Source organism: Amblyraja radiata, chromosome 14 (assembly GCF_010909765.2).
Source record: "Amblyraja radiata isolate CabotCenter1 chromosome 14, sAmbRad1.1.pri, whole genome shotgun sequence".
In the NCBI taxonomy this organism is placed as follows: domain Eukaryota; kingdom Metazoa; phylum Chordata; class Chondrichthyes; order Rajiformes; family Rajidae; genus Amblyraja; species Amblyraja radiata.
In genome coordinates, this window is record NC_045969.1 from 56,317,102 (window position 1) to 56,337,694 (window position 20,593).

A 20,593-nucleotide genomic window follows, 5' to 3' on the forward strand; every position below is an offset into this window, starting at 1 on the left:
TTGCATCATTATTCACGTTAATTGCAGAAAAACTTAAAAGCAACTTGTTTCCTCGTTCGGTGGTTCGTGCTATACTTTCTAATAAAAAATAAATAGCTACGTTTTTTGGCGAAAAATGGTTTTGCGACTTCAAACATCCATATTTAGTACATATCTCAATAGCAGAATGTGCTGCAGTATTGTATAGATAGATAGATAGTTAGATAGATAGATAGATAGATAGATAGATAGATAGATAGATAGATAGATAGATAGATAGATAGATAGATAGATAGATAGATAGATAGATAGATAGATAGATAGATAATTTGTTATTGATATCTTGTTTGGATCTATGCTATTCTCCATTTTGTGCTGACACAGGAATCTAAAGCAGAAAAGAAAATGCTGGAGGAACTCAGTGTCAAGCAGCATCTGTGAAGGAAGAAAGGGTAAAGGCCCTGACCCAAAATGTCGATTGTCCATTTTCCTCCTTAGATGCTGCCCGATCTGCCGAGCTCCTCCAGCACTTTGTTTTTTGCAAATGCTTTCTGACATTTGCATTGACTTAAGTAAATCAGCTGTCTGGATTTTGCACCAACAAGAGAACTTGAAAGACATCAGCTCATGCTACCTGTGCCCTCCTGTAAAAGTTAAAATCTAGGTGTTAGCACCAAATTTGTCCTAAGAGCTTGTGAAACTTCTTGCGTTCTGAAACTGTGGACTTGGCAACTTGCATGTGCCACATGATGTGAAATATAAGAAGATATTTGTAGCCCATACAGTAAAATAATGTTTAGAACGTTATATCTGTGAACTATAGGTGAAATAGCAGACCATTGAAGATAAACTCACTTGTGCTCATCCGTGTGATTGTAGAGGTTATGTGTATTTAAAAATTGACCCGTAAAACTACCATACAGTATTTTGATTTTAATATCTAATAGTTAGATTGTGAATTGTTTATTTTGATTATTTCCAGTATACTTTATTTCCTTAAACTTTCATTTCAGTGCAAAACAATTGGTGCGTGGTGAACCAAATGTTTCTTATATCTGCTCACGGTACTACAGAGCACCGGAGTTGATCTTTGGTGCCACCGATTATACCTCCAGCATAGGTACGTTGTGTTATTTTAATAATTCTCTACGTATTTAGCTACTTGATGTGCAACTTCAACCGTTTGTTCTTGCTGTAGTATATGATAGAATTTGCTGCAAGATGAAAGTGAGACATTTATTTTTGATCTATTGTTTAAGGTTATGCTATTCTCCATTATGTGGCAAATATTGTTTTTCTAACCTGTATCCTGCACTTTGAAGGCACTATGATAGCCCTGATCTCTACATTGAAGTATTTGAAGATCAAAAAGCTATTTTATTCACTGGAAATCTGAAATAAAAGCAAATATTCTGCGGCGGAGAGACGCAGAGTTAACATTTCAGATCATTGACCCTTTGCTAGTTCTGAAGAAGTACTAACCTGAAACGTTGACTCGTTCTTTCTCCACAGATGCAGCCTGACCCAAAGTATTTTCCAGCATTTTGTTTTCTCTTTAACTTTGAATTGTCCTACTGTATTTACTGGACTGCCAATGTCAATAAAATAGTATTACCGCTACCACTAAATGAAACCAATTCATTCTTCAGTGTTAGTTCAAGGAACCCAAGGAAAAAAGCATCATTTTCTGCTAACTGAATGAGTGGTAAATGGCGTGGGCGATGTTGAAAAGGTGAATGATCTTTGAAATTAGATTAGATTAGATTTACTTTATTAATCCCCTTATTCAGGAAAAATTCAGATGTCCTTGCAGCACACTAATAAAAATACAACATAGCATTCAAGAAGTTCAACACCAAAACACAAAAACATCCCCCCACAGTGGTTCCCACTGTGGGGGAAGGCACAAATGTCCAGTCCCCATCCTCTTGTCCACCCAGAGTCTGGCCTATTGAGGCCTCCACAGTCGCCGCCACGGCGCCCGATGTTCTCGCCGGGTGATGGTGCTCCGGCGTCGGGAGAACCCTCAGCGGCTTGGGGTGCCAGGAACGGCCGCCTTCTTACATAATAGTATAGGACGTAAGGATGTTGTTGTAACAATTGTGGCAGTGTTACCAATTTCAAAAGCAATAAAAAATCTACTTTAGCTGCAGAGGCATCCACGCTGCTGTATTCATTTGTAAAAGATGCCCATAGATTTGCTTTTGGAAGAGGAGGGGGCTTAGGAATGTGAGTGCAGATTTAGAAAAAATGGATTCTACTCTAAAAAGAATTGTCTTTGAGCTGATGGACCATCTGATCCAAGAGGAAAGTTGATTTGCGATAACACCAGGCACTTGCTCCACAATGGGACGTTCTGACTTCACCTCTTCTGATTTTAAAGTTTCAGAATTTGCAGTCCCCTATACTTTCTGCTGGCCAGAAATTAGATTGTAAATCCCATCACTTGGCTTGCATTAAACAATGCATTAGGCGGCACGGTGGCATAGCAGTAGAGTTGCTGCCTTACAGCGCCAGAGACCTGGGTTCGATCCTGACTACGGGTGCTTATCTGTCTGGAGTTTGTACGTAGGTTAATTGGCTTGGTAACATTGTAAATTGTCCCTTGAGTGTGTCGGATAGTGTTAATGTGCGGGGATTGCTGGTCAGCATTGACTTGGTGGGCCGAAGGGCCTGTTTCCACACTGTATCTCTAAGCTGAACCAAACTATAAAACGTAAAATGGCTGGCGAAAAATTGACAGCTGATCCAGACGCAGAGTTTTGATGCATTCAGTCTAGGTTCCCTGTTTATTGTTTTTCTGTGCCTTTATTTATAAAGTCCAGGATCCCATATATTTTATTAACTTTTTTTGGTTAGCATGAAGTGAAAATTTCAAAAGATTTATGCAGATCTGCAGAGTTCTGTTCTTCCACCTCTGATAAATTTGTGAAGTTATCAATTTACAAATATTAAATTGTATTATTTGGCACTAGCAGTTCATCATTCCCACTCTCCCTATCAAATATGTATTATCTACAGCATTGAATATAACATCCTATATGTGCCATTTCTTCTAGTCAATTGCAACCTTATTCATTGTTGATGTTTATTGCCTTGTGCAAAGTTTGAAGCCATGCATTGAAGTCTAGCTAGCTCAATGTTCTGAGGAAGTGCCGACTGTGTCAAACACATGAGTGGCTCGAGAATGATAAGGTCATAAGGGATAGAAGCAGAATTAGGCCATTCGGCCCATCAAGTCTACTCCTCCATTCAATCATGGCTGATCTATCTCTCCCTCCCAACCCCATGCTCCTGCCTTCTCCCCATAACATCTGACGCCTGTACTAATCAAGTCAAGTCAAGTCAAGTTTATTTGTCACATACACATACGAGATGTGCAGTGAAATGAAAGTGGCAATGCTCGCGGACTTTTGTGCCAAAGACAAACAACCAAACAACCAAACAAACTATAAACACAATCATAACACACATATTCTTTTACATAATAAATAATGGAAGGAAAAACGTTCAGTAGAGTTAGTCCCTGGTGAGATAGGCGTTTACAGTCCGAATGGCCTCTGGGAAGAAACTCCTTCTCAACCTCTCCGTTCTCACCGCATGGCAACGGAGGCGTTTGCCTGACCGTAGCAGCTGGAACAGTCCGTTGCAGGGGTGGAAGGGGTCTCTCATGATATTGTTGGCTCTGGAGTTGCACCTCCTGATGTATAGTTCCTGCAGGGGGGCAAGTGAAGTTCCCATAGTGCGTTCGGCCGAACGCACTACTCTCTGTAGAGCCTTCTTGTCCTTGGCAGAGCAATTCCCAAACCAGATGGTAATGTTCCCGGACAAGATGCTTTCCACCGCCGCTGCGTAGAAGCACTGGAGGATCCTCGGAGACACTCTGAATTTCCTCAATTGCCTGAGGTGGTAAAGGCGCTGCCTTGCCTTACTCACGAGTGCTGAGGCGTGTGATGCCCATGTCATATCCTCGGAGATGTGGACTCCCAGATATTTAAAACAGTTCGCCCTATCCACAGGATCCCCATTTATCCTCAATGGAGTGTACGTCCTCGGATGATGTGCCCTCCTATAGTCCATGATCAGCTCCTTCGTTTTTTTGATGTTCAAGAGGAGGCTGTTATCCTGGCACCAGAGTGCTAGACCAGCCACCTCCTCCCGGTAGGCCTTCTCGTCGTTGTCTGAGATCAGGCCCACCACCACAGTGTCATCAGCAAACTTAATTATTGAGTTGGAGCTGAACCTAGCCACACAGTCATGTGTGTACAGGGAGTACAATAGGGGGCTGAGGACGCAACCCTGGGGCGATCCTGTGCTCAGGGTGATGGACTTCGATGTATTCCCTCCCATCTTGACTACCTGGGGCCTGGCGGTGAGAAAGTCCAGGACCCAGGCACACAGGGAGATGTTGAGCCCCAATTCCATTAGCTTCCCGGCCAGTCTGGTGGGGACTATCGTGTTGAAGGCTGAACTGTAGTCTATGAACAGCATCCTCACGTAGCCCCCCTTCTGGCTGTCCAGATGGGAGAGAGTGGTGTGCAAGACCTGGGAGACCGCATCGTCCGTGGATCTGTTCGGACGGTATGCGAACTGCAACGGGTCCATGTTCCGAGGGAGGAAGGCGCAGATGTGTTTCTTCACCAGCCTCTCAAAGCATTTCATGACTACCGAGGTAAGGGCCACCGGACGGTAGTCATTCGGACAGGCTGGGGAGGCATTTTTTGGTACCGGTACAATGATGGATTTTTTGAAGCAGGCAGGGACCACGGACTTGTCCAGGGAGAGGTTGAATAATGTAGTGAGCACTGGAGCTAGCTGCGTAGCACAGGACTTGAGTACTCGCCCCGAGTATCGAGACTCAAGAATCTATCTATCTCTGCCTTAAAAATATCCACTGACTTGGCCTCCACAGCCTTCTGTGGCAATTCCACAGATTAACCACTTTCTGACTAAAGATATTTCTCATCTCCTTCCTAAAAGAACGTCTTTTAATCCAGAGGCTATGACCTCTAGTCCTAGTCTTTCCCACTAGTGAAATCCTCTCCACATCCACTCTATCCAAGCTTTTCACTATTCTGTATGTTTCAATGAGGTCCCCCCTCATTCTTCTAAACTCCAGTGAGTAGAGGCCAAGTGCTGACAAACACTCATCATTAACCTACTCATTCTGGAGTCATCTAGACCGCTGATTGTTTAATTTTTGGATCCTGCCCTATCCTCATACTCAACCTGCCCAGCAGTTTTGCATGCGTTTGAAATATTGGTTCCTTTTGGAATGAATGGAGCCAAGGCAGGAGGGCATTCTGATTATCCTGGTAGATATGAGGACTCAAATTATGGATCTCTGGTGGAAACAAAATGAACAGAATTTTAGAATTGATTAGCCTGGCACCTTTTTTTTCAGATGAAAATTTGAGAATTTGGGTCCCAGCTGTAATGATTTTGCGAATAAGTGTAAAGTATCAAGATTATTTCCTTTCTCTAGGTCTGCATTAATTTCTTGGTAGTTTAGGGATACAATAAGACTAGAATAATCTGGCACCCTTGGATTTCTGCTGATGAAGGACTGGCATATCTTTGCTCCTAGTGCTCCAATCGATGCGCCAACATGCTTTTGATTCATCTTTTATTCATGTTACACAGTAGGATCAAATGTTTAATTGAACAAGTGAACAACTGTGTGCCGCAGGCACAAGGAACTGCAGGTGCCAGTTTACAAAAAAAGACACAATGTGCTGGAGCAACTCAACGGGTCAGGCAGCATCTCTGGTGCAAATGTTCTGAGTTGGAACCCTTCTTCAGACTGATTGTAGAAGTGAGGGGAAAGCTGGAAGAGAGGTGTGGGTATGACACAGCTGGCAAGTGATAGGTGGATACAGGTGAAGGGATTTGATTGGCTTCATGTGAAACTGCAAACGGAGTTTAAAGTGAGTATGGAACGATGTTCTGAGCCAAATGCCGAACCATCAGAGTGGGATAGCAGGTTATTGGTGTTAGGTAAACTGTTGGGACTGAAGGCAGATAAACCCCCAGGGCCTGATGGTCTACATCCCAGAGTACTCAAGGAGGTGACCCTAGAAATCGTGGATGCATTGGTGATCATTTTCCAATGTTCTCTCGACTCTGGATCAGTTCCTGTGGACTGGAGGGTAGCCAATGCAACTCCACTTTTTAAGAAAGGAGGGAGAGAGAAAAAAGGGGAATTATAGACCAGTTAGCCTTACATCGGTAGTGGGGAAGATGCTGGAGTCGATTATTAAAGATGTTATAGCAGCGCATTTGGAAAACAGTGACGGGATCGGTCAAAGTCAGCATGGATTTATGAAGGGGAAATCATGCTTGACTAATCTTCTGGAATTTTTTGAGGATGTAACAAGTAGAATGAATAAGGGAGAGACAGGCGATGTGGTGTATCTGGACTTTCAGAAAGCCTTTGACATGGTCCCACACAAGAGATTAGTGTGCAAAATTAGAGCACATGGTATTGGGGGTAGGGCATTGACATGGATAGAGAACGGGAGTAACTCAGCGGGACAAGCAGCACCTCTGGAGAGAAGGAATGGGTGATGTTTCAGGCTGATGTCAGGGGATGTGGGCGGGACAGACAGAATATAGTCGGAGACAGCAAAACTGGTGGGAGAACTGGGAAGGGGAGTGGATGGAGAGAGGGAAAGCAAGGGCTATTAGAAGTTAGAGAAGTCAATGTTCATACTGCTGGGGTGTAAGCTACCCAAGCGAAATATGAGGTGCTGTTATGAGGCACCTCATATTTCAGATCGCCTTTGCTTTCTCTCTCCATCCCCTCCCCCTTCCCAGTTCTGCCACCAGTCTTACTGTCTCCGCCTACATTCTATCTTTGTGCCGTCCCCTCCCCTGACATCAGTCTGAAGAAGGGTCTCGACCCGAAACGTCACCTGTTCCTTCTCTCCAGAGATGCTGCCTCACCCGCTGAGTTACTCCAGTTTTTTGTGTCTTCCTACTGAAAGCAAGCATGCAGGTACAGCAGGCAGTGAAGAAAGCTAATGGCATGTTGGCCTTCATTCTGAGAAGATTTGAGTTTAGGAGTAAGGAGGTCCTATTGCAGTTGCACATAACCCTGGTGAGGAGGGGAGTCCAGAAACAGGGGTCACAGTTTAAGAATAAGGGGTAGGCCATTTATGGCTGAGATGAGGAAAAACCTTTTCTCCCAGAGAGTTGTGCATCTGTGGAATTGAATTAAATTGCCACAGAAGGCAGTGGAGACCAATTCACTGTATGTTTTCAAGAGAGAGTTAGATTTAGCTCTTAGGGCTAAGGGAATCAAGGGGTATGGGGAAAAAGCCGGAACGGGGTATTGATTTTGGATGATCTGCCATGATCATATTGAATGAAAGGGCCGAATGGCCTACTCTTGCACCTATTTTCTATTATCACAAATTTACTGTACTTTGCTTAAATGTGGTATGTACAATGTGGATAGTATATTCATGAAATGAATGTGCCATTAATCTGTGTAAGTCCTGCCATTCTTCCGAGAAGAATATTCTGAAGAAGATCAAATTTTAAAAAAATCATATTCACTGCTGTGAAAATTAACGGCTTGACTTGCCTTTACATTTGTAGATGTATGGTCGGCTGGCTGCGTATTAGCAGAGCTATTGCTAGGACAGCCCATCTTCCCCGGTGACAGTGGTGTTGATCAGCTGGTAGAAATTATAAAGGTATGCTATCACTTCTTCAAACATGCAAGCATAATGTGTACCTAGATTGTCTTGTTGTTTTACCCTTTTGAAAGTTTGTTTTTTAAGCCTCTAACCTATGCTTAATTCCACTACTACAATAACCCTAATCCTTACTGTGGCAGATCAGTTTGATAATGATGGAACAAAATGCTTTGAAAGGCTTCATTTTCTGCTGCTTTCTTCCACATCTGGAGCCTGACGCAAGTTCTTAATTGCCTTGATATGGAATGATTTATTTAATGCGTGTGAGTGTACACTTGACTGTTCAAACAATTAACATATCTATCTAAGTGTACCGCGTGAAAGAAATCTAATGTTTCCATTTAGAATTGGTCTTTGAGTACATTGGATGAGTGAGGACTGACCAGATGCAACTTGGATAATTGCCAGTTCATCGCAGTCTTTTGAGGTTTCTGTTTGTATGTGGTTGAACTTATTTCAAAGAATGTAACCATACTTTTGGTTGATAATCTAGAGCACTTGAAACTCAATCCTTGCACCTTGGCCTGTTCTTATGCACTAGCGTTGAGGATGTGTTAGCCGCCAGTGTTCAACTTGCAAGTAATTGTATCATCTAATGAATTGTATTCCTGTGTATGAATTCATCAGATTATACAATGCATATTTCATGTTTGCTTCCAGGTCCTGGGAACACCAACAAGGGAGCAAATCAGAGAGATGAATCCCAACTACACTGAATTCAAATTCCCACAGATCAAGGCACATCCTTGGACTAAGGTAAGCAAAGGAACATTTATGCAGTAGTACAGGGCAAAGTTTAGCAAGCCAAGAACTGCCAACATCTCCCTCGGTCAAGCAGGTTAATGATATGCTATTATTGCAGTTTTAGAATCGAACGCTAAAATTACAGAGGAAAGCATTTATGGCTTTTGTCTGTCGAGTTTTATGTTAAACTTGTCAGGTCATTATAGACCAACATACTCATTCAAGCAGCTGTGTTTTCAGCCTAATATTCTATAAGGAGATAAAATGTCTATAAAATATTATAGTTATTACACAGTGAAAATTTTTACTTTAGCCTGTCGTAGCTATTAAATACTAATACTATAAATTGGAATAAATATGTTTTTCGGTCGAGCAAATTTCTGTATGATGTATCGGAACAAAAATAAAACAATGTTTTAGAAACAGTATCAGGGCTTATTTTGGATCTTTTGCAATCATTACTCAAAGTTTATGAAATTAACTTTTTGATGTTTCGCATTGCTTTGTGAGACATTTTATTTTAAATTGGTTCTCAGCAGCAAATTTCCCTTTAAAACATGGGTTATGAAGTACTAATTACATATTACTAATTATTCAATCCCACGCTAAATAATATTTCCCATTAATATAATTCTGTTATATTTGCATATTTCCAGTTCGCAATTTGATATGGACCTTGATAACTTGTGGATCCATACTGACTGAGCCGGAGTTGAAAGTGCATAAATGTATTTTTATTTGAGCTTTTTCACTTCCTGGATATGGAGAAGAGACCTTCCTTCCTCTCAACACTAAACCAAAACTTGCATCATTCATCCATTATTGTGAATATCACAACTATCAAGCAAAATCGTTATGTGTATGAAAGAACTGAAGAAGGGTCTCGTCCCGAAACGTCACTCATTCCTTCTCTTCAGAGATGCTGCCCGTCCCGCAGAGTTACTGCAGCATTTTGTGTCTATCTTCAAGCAAAATCATTAAATGAAACAATATTCCATTGGAAACCATGGTTTTCAAGGGAAATTGGACACATGGTTCGGAAAAAGAGAGAGATCTACAATAATTATAGGCAGCATGGAGTAAATGAGGTGCTTGAGGAGTATAAAGAATGTTTAAAAAATCTTAAGAAAGAAATTAGAAAAGCTAAAAGAAGATATGAGGTTGCTTTGGCAAGTAAGGTGAAAGTAAATCTAAAGGGTTTCTACAGCTATAGTAATAGCAAAAGGATAACGAGGGATAAAGTTGGTCCATTAGAGAGTCAGAGTGGACAGCTATCTGCAGAGCCAAAAGAGATGGGGGAGATATTGAACAATTTCTTTTCTTCGGTATTCACCAAGGGGAAGGATATTGAATTATGTGAGGTAAGGGAAACAAGTAGAGTAGCTATGGAAACTATGAGGATCAAAGAAGAGGAAGTACTGACAATTTTGAGAAATATAAAAGTGGATAAGTCTCCAGGTCCGGACAGGATATTCCCTAGGACATTGAGGGAAGTTAGTGTAGAAATAGCAGGGGCTATGACAGAAATATTTCAAATGTCATTAGAAACGGGAATAGTGCCGGAGGATTGGGGTACTGCGCATGTTGTTCCATTGTTTAAAAAGGGGTCTAAGAGTAAACCTAGCAATTATAGACCTGTTAGTTTGACGTCAGTGGTGGGCAAATTAATGGAAAGGATACTTAGAGATAATATAAATAAGCATCTGGATAAACAGGGTCTGATTAGGAACAGTCAACATGGATTTGTGCCTGGAAGGTCATGTTTGAGTAATCTTCTTGAATTTTTTGAAGAGGTTACTCGGGAAATTGATGAGGGTAAAGCAGTGGATGTTGTATATATGGACTTCATTAAGGCCTTTGACAAGGTTCCTCACGGAAGGTTGGTTAAGAAAGTTCAATGGTTGGGTATTAATGGTGGAGTAGCAAGATGGATTCAGCAGTGGCTGAATGGGAGATGCCAGAGAGTAATGGTGGATGGTTGTTTGTCAGGTTGGAGGCCAGTGACTAGTGGGGTGCCACAGGGATCTGTGTTGGGTCCACTGTTGTTTGTCATGTACATCAATGATCTGGATGATGGTGTGGTAAATTGGATTAGTAAGTATGCAGATGATACTAAGATAGGTGGGGTTGTGGAAAATGAAGTAGTTTTTCAAAGTCTACAGAGAGATTTATGCCAGTTGGAAGAGTGGGCTGAAAGATGGCAGATGGAGTTTAATGCTGATAAGTGTGAGGTGCTACATCTTGGCAGGACAAATCAAAATAGGACGTACATGGTAAATGGTAGGGAATTGAAGAATGCAGGTGAACAGAGGGATCTGGGAATAACTGTGGACAGTTCCCTGAAAGTGGAATCTCATGTAGATAGGGTGGTAAAGAAAGCTTTTGGTGTGCTGGCCTTTATAAATCAGAGCATTGAGTATAGAAGCTGAGATGTAATGTTAAAATTGTACAAGGCATTGGTGAGGCCAATTTTGGAGTATGGTGTACAATTTTGGTCGCCTAATTATAGGAAGGATGTCAACAAAATAGAAAGAGTACAGAGGAGATTTACTAGAATGTTGCCTGGGTTTCAGAAACTAAGTTACAGAGAAAGGTTGAACAAGTTAGGGCTTTATTCTTTGGAGCGCAGAAGGTTAAGGGGGGACTTGATAGAGGTCTTTAAAATGATGAGAGGGATAGACAGAGTTGACGTGGATAAGCTTTTCCCACTGAGTAGGGAAAATTCAAACAAGGCGACATGACTTGAGAATTAAGGGACAGAAGTTTAGGGGTAACATGAGGGGGAACTTCTTTACTCAGAGAGTGGTGGCTGTGTGGAATGAGCTTCCAGTGAAGGTGGTGGAGGCAGGTTCATTTTTATCATTTAAAAATAAATTGGGTAGTTATATGGACGGGAAAGGAATGGAGGGTTATGGTCTGAACGCAGGTACATGGGACTAGGGGAGAATACGTGTTCGGCCCGGACTAGAAGGGTCGAGATGGCCTGTTTCCGTGCTGTAATTGTTATATGGTTATATGGTTCACTGTAGTTCTGTCTTAAAGCTCTTTGCATCCGCACAGCATCAATGAATCAAATGCTGTTATTTACTCTCCTAGAATATGAAACAAAATTGCCATTAAAAGTTGGCACTGGAGATGAGCAATTGTATGTTGGCTGCACTAGTAAAGGTCTGATTGGATCCCCAAAGTGTTCTCTCCCCTGGGGTAAAAGGAGAGTCATTGGATGATTATAAGGAACTGCAGATGCTGGAATCTTGAGCTAAAGGCTTAGTGCTGGTGGAACTCAGCGGGTCAGGCAGCATCTGCGGAGTGAGTGGACAGGCGACCATTCTACAGTCTGACCCGCACTTTAGGGTGACAGTATGTATCAGCTTGATTATGAGTGCTGATGAGAATTTGCTGATGAAATACATCAATTGTAAGTGAGTGGTTGGCAATATGTGCAAGAATAGATAAAACTTTGGGAGAAATTAGCAAATGAGAATGAAAGTAAGGGCAAAAATATGTGCTGGAGTTGATTGGATAGAGTGAGCAAATCAGAGATTGAGTGAACAGAATAATGCTGGAGAATAATCGGAGTCTTAAATTTCAGAGGCCAATGGCGCATTTTGACATTCACGTTGTAGATTACACTTATGGTCAAAGTATCAGTAGGAGAAGATAGAAATCATGCTTCTGCAAGCTGCAAGTGCTATTTAACTGCAAGGCATATACAAAGTTTTGCTGCAGCAGAAGTACCACAAATCAAATAAAGACACTGGATCAGGCAGCATCTCTGGAGAACGTGGATAAATGGCATTTTGGGTTGAGACCTTTGTTTAGACTGAGAGAAGAGTCAGGGCGAAACGGTGGCGCAGCGGTAGAGTTGCTACCTTACAGCGAATGCAGCGCCAGAGACCCGGGTTCGATCCCGACTACGGGTGCTGTCTGTACGGAGTTTGTACGTTCTCCCCATGACCTGCGAGGGGTTTCTCCGAGATCTTTGGTTTCCTCCCAAATACATACAGGTTTGTAGGTTAATTGGCTTGGTGTAAATGTAAAAAACTTGTCCCTAATGGGTATCGGATAGTGTTAATGTGCGGGGATCGCTGGTCTGCGTAGGGCCGAAGGGTCTGTTTCCGCGCTTTATCTCTAAACTAAACTCAACTAAAGAAATTTGAGAAGGATCCCGACCCGAAACGCCACCCATGAGTCCGAAGAAGGGTCCTTACTTGAAACGTCATTTCTCCACGTCTCCACAGATGCTGTCTGACCCGCTGAGTTACTCCAGCTCTTTGTCTTTTTTTTTTTGTAAACCGGCATCTGCAGTTCTTTGTATCCACAAAAATCAAATGGTGTGTGCCTTCTATGTTTAAATATTATTTCAAAATCTCTTTAATAGATATTTCTTTCACTCTTCTAACATTGAACATATTGCATGATTAAAGCTATTCCTTTTCCTGGTGATAGACATGTAGATTCGACACCAGATTTGGTGGATGCATCATGTAGGGACCTGATTTTTTGATTTTTTTTTATACAGTGAGGATTAGTTGAGTAAGTCCAATTCTACAGTTGCTCAGTTATTAACCACCAGCTATAATGTACATTATTTTCTGGCAATATTCTTCCGCGAAAGACTTCAATCATGAGAAAAATAGATTTTTTTTAAATGCAATGAATTAGTAATGGGAAAGGCAATGTGCCCTTGGCAGCTTGACGCTGATTGCTTCATCTTGAGAGTGATCAAATTCATAGATAGAGCACTCGAGGAGATAAAATTCTATCCAGCTGTTGCTAATTTTTGAAACCTGGAATAAGAAAGATTAATGAGCCCACGAGGCTCTTTAGTATCATGCCCCGATCTTTGCAGGTACTCAAATTAATGCTTGCTTTTGCCGATGATCAGTTGGTGAACAATCTCATTGCCTCCAAGCTCAAGGAATCTAGACAATGAAACCACAAACCAAGTTCAAGTTCAAGTGAGTTTATTGTCATGTGTCCCTGATAGGACAATGAGATTCTTGCTTTGCTTCAGCACAACAGAACATAGTAGGCATTGACTACAAAACAGATCAGTGTGCATTGGATATAAATATTTTTTATTTGTTAATGAGCTTGGATTTATTTCGGAATGTAGATTTTTCATATTCTTGTACAGCTGTCAATTTAGTTCATTGGAAGAGCAAAATTACTATTTGTGCTAAACGTAAAAGGGGCTTTTTCATCTTGGAAACATTTGGGGTACCTCGGGTATGGTTTATTTTATTCTTTGAACATAGTTCAACCACCTTTTGGTTTTCTTTTAAGATCTGTTCTATCATTCAGCTTCCTATTTCTCTGTGCAGTTAACTTGTGGGCATTGCCCAAATTTCATTTTGCAAAAGGTGAATTTTACACAGAAGGTATTCGTAAACAGGGCAAAGGAAAACATCTGTTCTATGGGAACATTGCATCCAAGGTGGACTGTATTAACATTCAAGCGACAATGCATACCTCCACGGCCTCCTCTCTCTGCCTGCATCTCATTCTTTGTCTCCCGCATCTCCAGACCTCTATCTTGAGCAGAGCTTTCAACAGCAGCGTAATGTCCTTACTTCAGATCCAACGGCAGCAGTTTGTATTTAGGTAGCTTGTGAAGTCTGGCGTGCTTTTGGAAGAGGTTGCTGTGAGCCAGCTGTTGAGATAAAATGAGGGAATCTCTGGTTACAGTGCAGTCGGAGTAAGTGAGGAACAAGTAGACCGCTCACTCTGTGTAAGAGGAGAATAATAAGATCAGTATTGGCATAAGGTTGAGGAGGTTTGATGGTGACAGTTCTGACAGGAAACCCTAGCACCAGGTAGAGGGTAGTGGAGGAAAGAAAATTGGAAATCCAAGGAACTGCAGATGCTGAGCCAAACGTTGGTAAGTCGGCAGTGGGATGTGTGAGTTGGTTGGTTAAAATGAACACTGTGAAAGTAAGTTTAAAAACTCCATCCTTGCCAGAGAGAAACATGTAGGAGGTTTGACTTGGAGAGCCTGAAGAAGGAAGTTAGTTTACACTTTCTGTTCCAAAGGAATCCTGGAATAATGACTTTGGGAAAGAAGAGACAAGATGATTGGTGCTACGCATTTGATTTGAAGTTAGAAGCATGTAGACCCAGAAAGAAAAGCTCGGCCATCTGAATAACATAGTTTTCCAAACTCGAAGCCCAGAACGCTGACCTTCAAATTTCCTTCAATGTTTCAAGGTCGGTTTATTGTCACATGTACCAATTAAAGGTACAGTGAAATTCGAATTACCATGCAGCCATACTAAAAAAAGCAACAAGACACACAACTACATAAAAGTTAACATAAACATCCACCACAGCAGATTCCCCACGCTCCTCACTGTGATGGAAGGCGATAGCCAGAACTTCTTCCTCTTTTATTCTCCCGCGGTCGGGGCATTCGAACCATCTGCAGTCAGGGCGATCGAAGCTTCCGTGTTTGAGCGATCGAAGCTCCTGAAGTCTGTCTCTAACCAGAGACCGCGAGCTCCAGGATGTTAAAATCCACAGGCTCCCGCGGTTGGAGCCCCAAAGTCGATCCCCGACAGGGATCGTGAGCTCCGTGATGGTAAGTCCCGCAAGCTCACGTGGTAGAGCTCTCGAAGTCGGTCTCCAGCAAAGGCCGCCAACTCCTCAATGTTAGGCCGCAGTGCGGACGGAGATACGATAGGGGAAAAAATCTCATCTCTGTCGAGGTAAGAGGTTAGAAAAAGTTTCCCCAAAACCCCCCCATACATAAAACATGCTAAAGAACACTATAAACATCCATTTAACACATACATACAAACAAACGAAAGAAGGAAGGGACAGACAGACTGCTGGTGAGGCAGCCATTGCTGGCGCCACTCTGCACCACAAAGAAATGTAGCAGGATGCCAGAGATTGGGTTTAATAGGAACAAATCTGAAGAACTGTTATGGTAAATGAAGTTGGTCTTTAGGAAATTTGAGCGTGTCGCTGCAAGTGGCTAGAGAGTATTATTTTCTCCTGTGGATGGTGGAGGAAATGGAGTTAGAAAGGCAATAAACATTTTAACAAATGCAGAAAAATATTCTGAAATACAATATTAACCATTTTTCAGTTAATGCCAAACCCCAATGTTTTTTGCTTCCCCTCTGTTGAAAAGATATCTGGACAGGTACATGGATAGGAAAGGTCTAGAGGGATGTGAGTCATATGCAGGAAATTGGGACTACCTCAGGAAGAGACCTTGGTTGGCATGGAGAAGTTGGACTGAAGGGCCTGCTCCCATTCTGTAGGGCTGATTTATTCATTCATTTCCATGTGCAAGCTATGAGAAGACTAATATTTTATCTTCTGTGAGGTGTTTTCCCAATCAGTACAGAAATAGGTTTGCATAACTATTTAACTGAACTTTTACTATTAATTTTCCTGTAGCATGTGCAAATTGAAGCTGATAGTACTGCGAATCTTGAATGACAATCTCATACAAATGTTTGCTATATGGAATTTTAGATGGCAGAATGGTGAACAGAACAGTTTACAAGTAATGTGGCAATAGTAGAAAAACATTACATTTTTGACAAAGGATGTAGAATATCTTTAGCAATCTGAGCCCAAATGTACTTCACTCCAATAACATACTTTCCAAATGTAATCAATTACAATTTTAAAAGGATAGCAAAAATTTGCATTAGTAAACTGAAAATTATTCTCCTTTTACAAGTATTAACTGGTAAAGCAGTCTATATGTGTTGCTTAGTGTGATATATGCAAATCACCCAGTGAATTTGCTAATTACAACTAATATTTGAGCTTTTGATCATGCCTATTTCCTGGTCTTGCTCTTTACTTTGCGATGAAGCTTCATTTTTTTATAAACTAATTTTAGCATTAATTACTAGTTGTATAAATTGGCAGATCTCCAGCAACTGATTTTAATCTTTTGCTTTTTAAATATAGTCTAGACTAGAGTAGATCAATTGGTTAATAACAATGTGGATAGTCCACTCAATAAAGAGTTGATGACATTATTGATAAAGGGTTCATTTAATCTAGGCAGAGATCACTCATGTTTGCCGTTAACTATTAAAAGTCTGGGGTGATAAAAGTGCTTTTAGATATTGTCTCAATGTATCAAGGGTAAATAGTCTCAGCTGCCTCCAGACAAGCAAAGTCGCAAGTTGGCTTGGTATTTAAGTAAACATTGACCAGGGTGATAGGTAGCAGTGGAACTTTGTCCGTGCACGAGTTTCTGCCCGTCAGCAAAGGTACAGAGAAACCTGGATGAGGTAAAACTTTGAGAGAGGCTGTTTGATTATTAAATACTCGATCAACCAAACCCGCTTTTGTCTTTGCATCAGGAAATCGCGTAACTATTTAACAGGATAGGTCGTGTCACATGTTCAAGTTTTGAGTCATCAAAATGTATTTTAATTATGTCAATACGTTTGCTTGTTTTCGGAAAAACTACATTTTATAAACGCTGTAAAATCGTCCGATTGATGCATTTGACATTTGGTTGAGTGATTTTATTTTTTTACGCTAATGTTTAGGGTGCCTTCTATGACTTGGATGTTCAGAATTACTTCACAAACGATAGAGTGAAATATGTATTAATACAGATGCATTCTAACAGGAAAGTTCCACAATATAACATTGCAATAATTTACTGGATAATCTATTTTTGGTGAAGTTAGTAATGGTACATATGGTTCAGGATTGGGGCATCTTGGTTGGCATGGATCACAGGGCCCGTTTCCTTGCTGAATGACTCTATGATACACGTTATCCTTTTCCTTGAATAGTGCCACATAATACATTGGAAAGATAGACGGGCATTCATAACATCCCTTGATCACTTCATTCCTGCCCTTGTATGGGCTAAGTCATGCAGGCACCTGGCGTTTTACGTCTAGGTTATGTGCTTGAAAAGCAGAGAGCAATTCAAAACCTTGTAAATTAAACATAGGCAGCCAATGTGCCGGCAGTAAATTTGAATGCACTATTCCAAAATCAAACTTTCATATTTAAGGAACAAGCTGGTTATTTCAAAAAATGTATAAATGGCGAGGTGCCTGTCTATTCAAATATCAATTGTTGCCCCATTTCACTTGGGAACTATATGCATTTTTCAATTGGTGATATTTTTATTGATTAAACACGTTTTTATTTTGACAGGTCTTCCGACCCCGCACTCCACCGGAAGCTATTGCGCTCTGTAGCCGACTGCTGGAATATACGCCCACCGCCCGTTTGACACCTCTAGAGGCATGTGCACATACATTCTTTGATGAACTACGGGACCCAAATGTCAAGTTACCAAATGGGCGTGAGAAACCATTACTGTTCAATTTCACTACTCAAGGTGAGGACTAAGAAAATAACTATTTTTGAAGGTTACATTGAAAAAACAAACCAATTTAAAATTGCTTTTTCTATACTTGCAGCTTTGTAGGTTAAGATTTATTGTTCTCACGTGTGCAGAGGTACAGTGAAAAGCTTTGCACTGTACATAAATAGAATCAAGCTGAACTCAAGTACAACAGGCAGAGCAAAGGAGAGGACAGAGAATTTAGAATTCATCCTTGACTCTGTAACGCACCAGTTCCACAGACAAAGTCCAATGTCCACAATGGGGTAGAGGTGAATCGGACAGTACTCTAGCTTATGGAAGGGCTGTTCAGAAGCCTGATAACAGAGGGGAAGAAGCTGTTCCTGAATCTGGTGCTGTGTGCACTTTCAAGCTTCAGTACCTTCTGCCGGACGGGAGCGGGGAGAAGAGGGAATGAGGCAAGGGTGGGACAAGTCTTTGATCATGTTGGCTGCTTTTGTAAAACAGTGAAGCGCAGATGGTGTCAATGATGGAGAGTCTGGTCTGTGTGATGGACTGGGCCACATCCACAACTCTGCAATTATTTGCGATCTTGGGCAGAGCTGTCCTGCAACCTAGCAGTATGCTTTCTTTGGTGCACCTGTAGTCTGCTTATAGTGTAGCACAGTACAGCATTCTTGGTCCTCTAATTTAAAACGCCTACAAATACATGGCCCTCTTACTATATTTTTAAGAAAGATCCAGTTGCCACGTGCTGCTGCCTCAAATCCCTCATAATGGCACACAGTGCTGGAGTAACTCCGCGGGTCATACAGCATCTCCCATTCCCACACTGACCTTTCTGTCCTGGGCTTCCTCCATTGTCAGAGTGAGGGACAGCACCTCATATTTTGCTTGGGCAGCTTACACCCCAGCGGCATGAACATTGACTTCTCAAAATTCAAATAGCCCTTGTTTTCCCTCTCTCTCTATCCCTCCCCATTCCCAGTTCTCCCACCAGTCTTACTGTCTCCGACTACATTTTACCGCCCACTTCCCTGACATCAGTCTGAAGAAGGGTCTCGACCAGAAACGTCGTCCATTCCTTCTCTCCAGAGATGCTGCTCCAGCATTTTGTGTCTGTCTCTGGAGAACATGGATAGGTAAAGTTTCGGGTCAGGCCCCTTCTTCAGACAGGTGTTTGGTCGGATAGGATGAGTGGTCAATGCTGATCTGTGGAGATACACCTTCATGAGGGCTACAGACCACCACTAGGATCGGCAGCGGCTCCTGCTCCCCATGTGTGGACAGGTTCTCTGCACCGTGAGCTCTCCCTCTCTGCCACATGTTGAATGTGACTCTGCTGGCATCTCCCTCTCTGTTTATTTACACTTTGTTCCCCAGCTGTATGGTGATGAGCTCTATGGCTGGCCACCATCAATGGCATGACATTGTTTTGTGGCACTGCCATTGTGCTAAATGCTGTACACTCACGACGTCAGGAAATCCTTCAGAGGGGTGAACCCCCGAAAAGCGCCTGGACCTGATGGTATATCCGGTCGTGTTCTAAAAACCTGTGCGGACCAACTGGCTGGAGTTTCTACGGACCATTTTCAACCTCTCCTCTGATGTCCCCACCTGCTTTAAAAGGGCATCAATTATACCAGTGCCCAAGAAGAGTAAGGTGACGTGCCTCAATGACTATCGACCAGTGGCACTAACGCCGGTGGTGATGAAGTGCTTTGAAAGGTTGATCATGGAGCAAATTAACTCCTACCTCGACAAAAACCTGGACCCACTGCAGTTCGTTTACCGTCACAACAGATCAACGGTGGATGTGATCTCACTGGCCCTCCACTCCGCACTGGACCACTTGGACAACAAAAACTCATATGTCAGGCTGTTATTCATTGATTACAGCTCGGCATTTAACCCAATCATCCCCTCCAAACTGGTTACCAAACTCGCAGAACTGGGTCTCTGCGCATCCCTTTGGCAATTGGATCCTCGACTTCCTCATTCACAGACCACACTCTGTTCGTATTGGTGGAAATGTGTCAGCCTCGATAACAATCAGCACGGGAGCACCTCTTAGGCTGCGTGCTCAGCCCCCTGCTGTACTCACTCTATACTCACGACTGCGTAGCCGGTCACAGTGCGAACTCCATCATCAAGTTCGCTGACGACACCACTGTTGTGGGACGTATCACTGATGGGGATGAGTCAGAGTATAGAAGAGAGATCGAGCGACTGTCCATATGGTGCCAGCACAATAACCTGGCCCTCAACACCAGCAAAACCAAGGAACTGATTGTGGACTTTGGAAGGAGTAGGATGGGGACCCACAGCCCCGTTTATATCAACGGGTCGATGGTTGAAAGGGTCAAGAGCTTCAAATTCCTGGGCGTGCACATCTCTGAAGATCTTTCCTGGTCCGAGAACACTAATGCAATTATCAAGAAAGCTCATCAGCGCCTCTACTTCCTGAGAAGATTACGGAGAGTCGGTTTGTCAAGGAGGACTCTCTCTAACTTCTACAGGTGCACAGTAGAGAGCATGCTGACCAGTTGCATCGTGGCTTGGTTCGGCAACTTGAGCGCCCTGGAGAGGAAAAGACTACAAAAAGTAGTAAACACTGCCCAGTCCATCATCGGCTCTGACCTTCCTTCCATCAAGGGGATTTATTGCAGTCGCTGCCTCAAAAAGGCTGGCAGTATCATCAAAGACCCACACCATCCTGGCCACACACTCATCTCCCTGCTACCTTCAGGTAGAAGGTACAGGAGCCTGAAGACTGCAACAATGGTCCAAAACGAAGATGGCGGCGCGTCCAGACGCAGCGGCTTTGTGCTCCCAAGCCCGAGTTTACTCGGAGCAGCCC

At 42.4% G+C, this 20,593-nt stretch overlaps 1 protein-coding gene across 1 annotated transcript in view; it reads left to right on the plus strand.

Moving 5' to 3' along the window:
- The window catches only part of gsk3b (glycogen synthase kinase 3 beta), a 153,743-nt gene that overhangs the window by 120,661 nt on the left and 12,489 nt on the right, over positions 1-20,593 (plus strand). The window contains exons 6-9 of the mRNA XM_033033414.1: positions 993-1,099; positions 7,582-7,679; positions 8,343-8,438; positions 17,580-17,766. Of these exons, the coding sequence (XP_032889305.1) occupies positions 993-1,099; positions 7,582-7,679; positions 8,343-8,438; positions 17,580-17,766 (488 nt within the window). The remainder of the gene's footprint in view (positions 1-992; positions 1,100-7,581; positions 7,680-8,342; positions 8,439-17,579; positions 17,767-20,593) is intronic.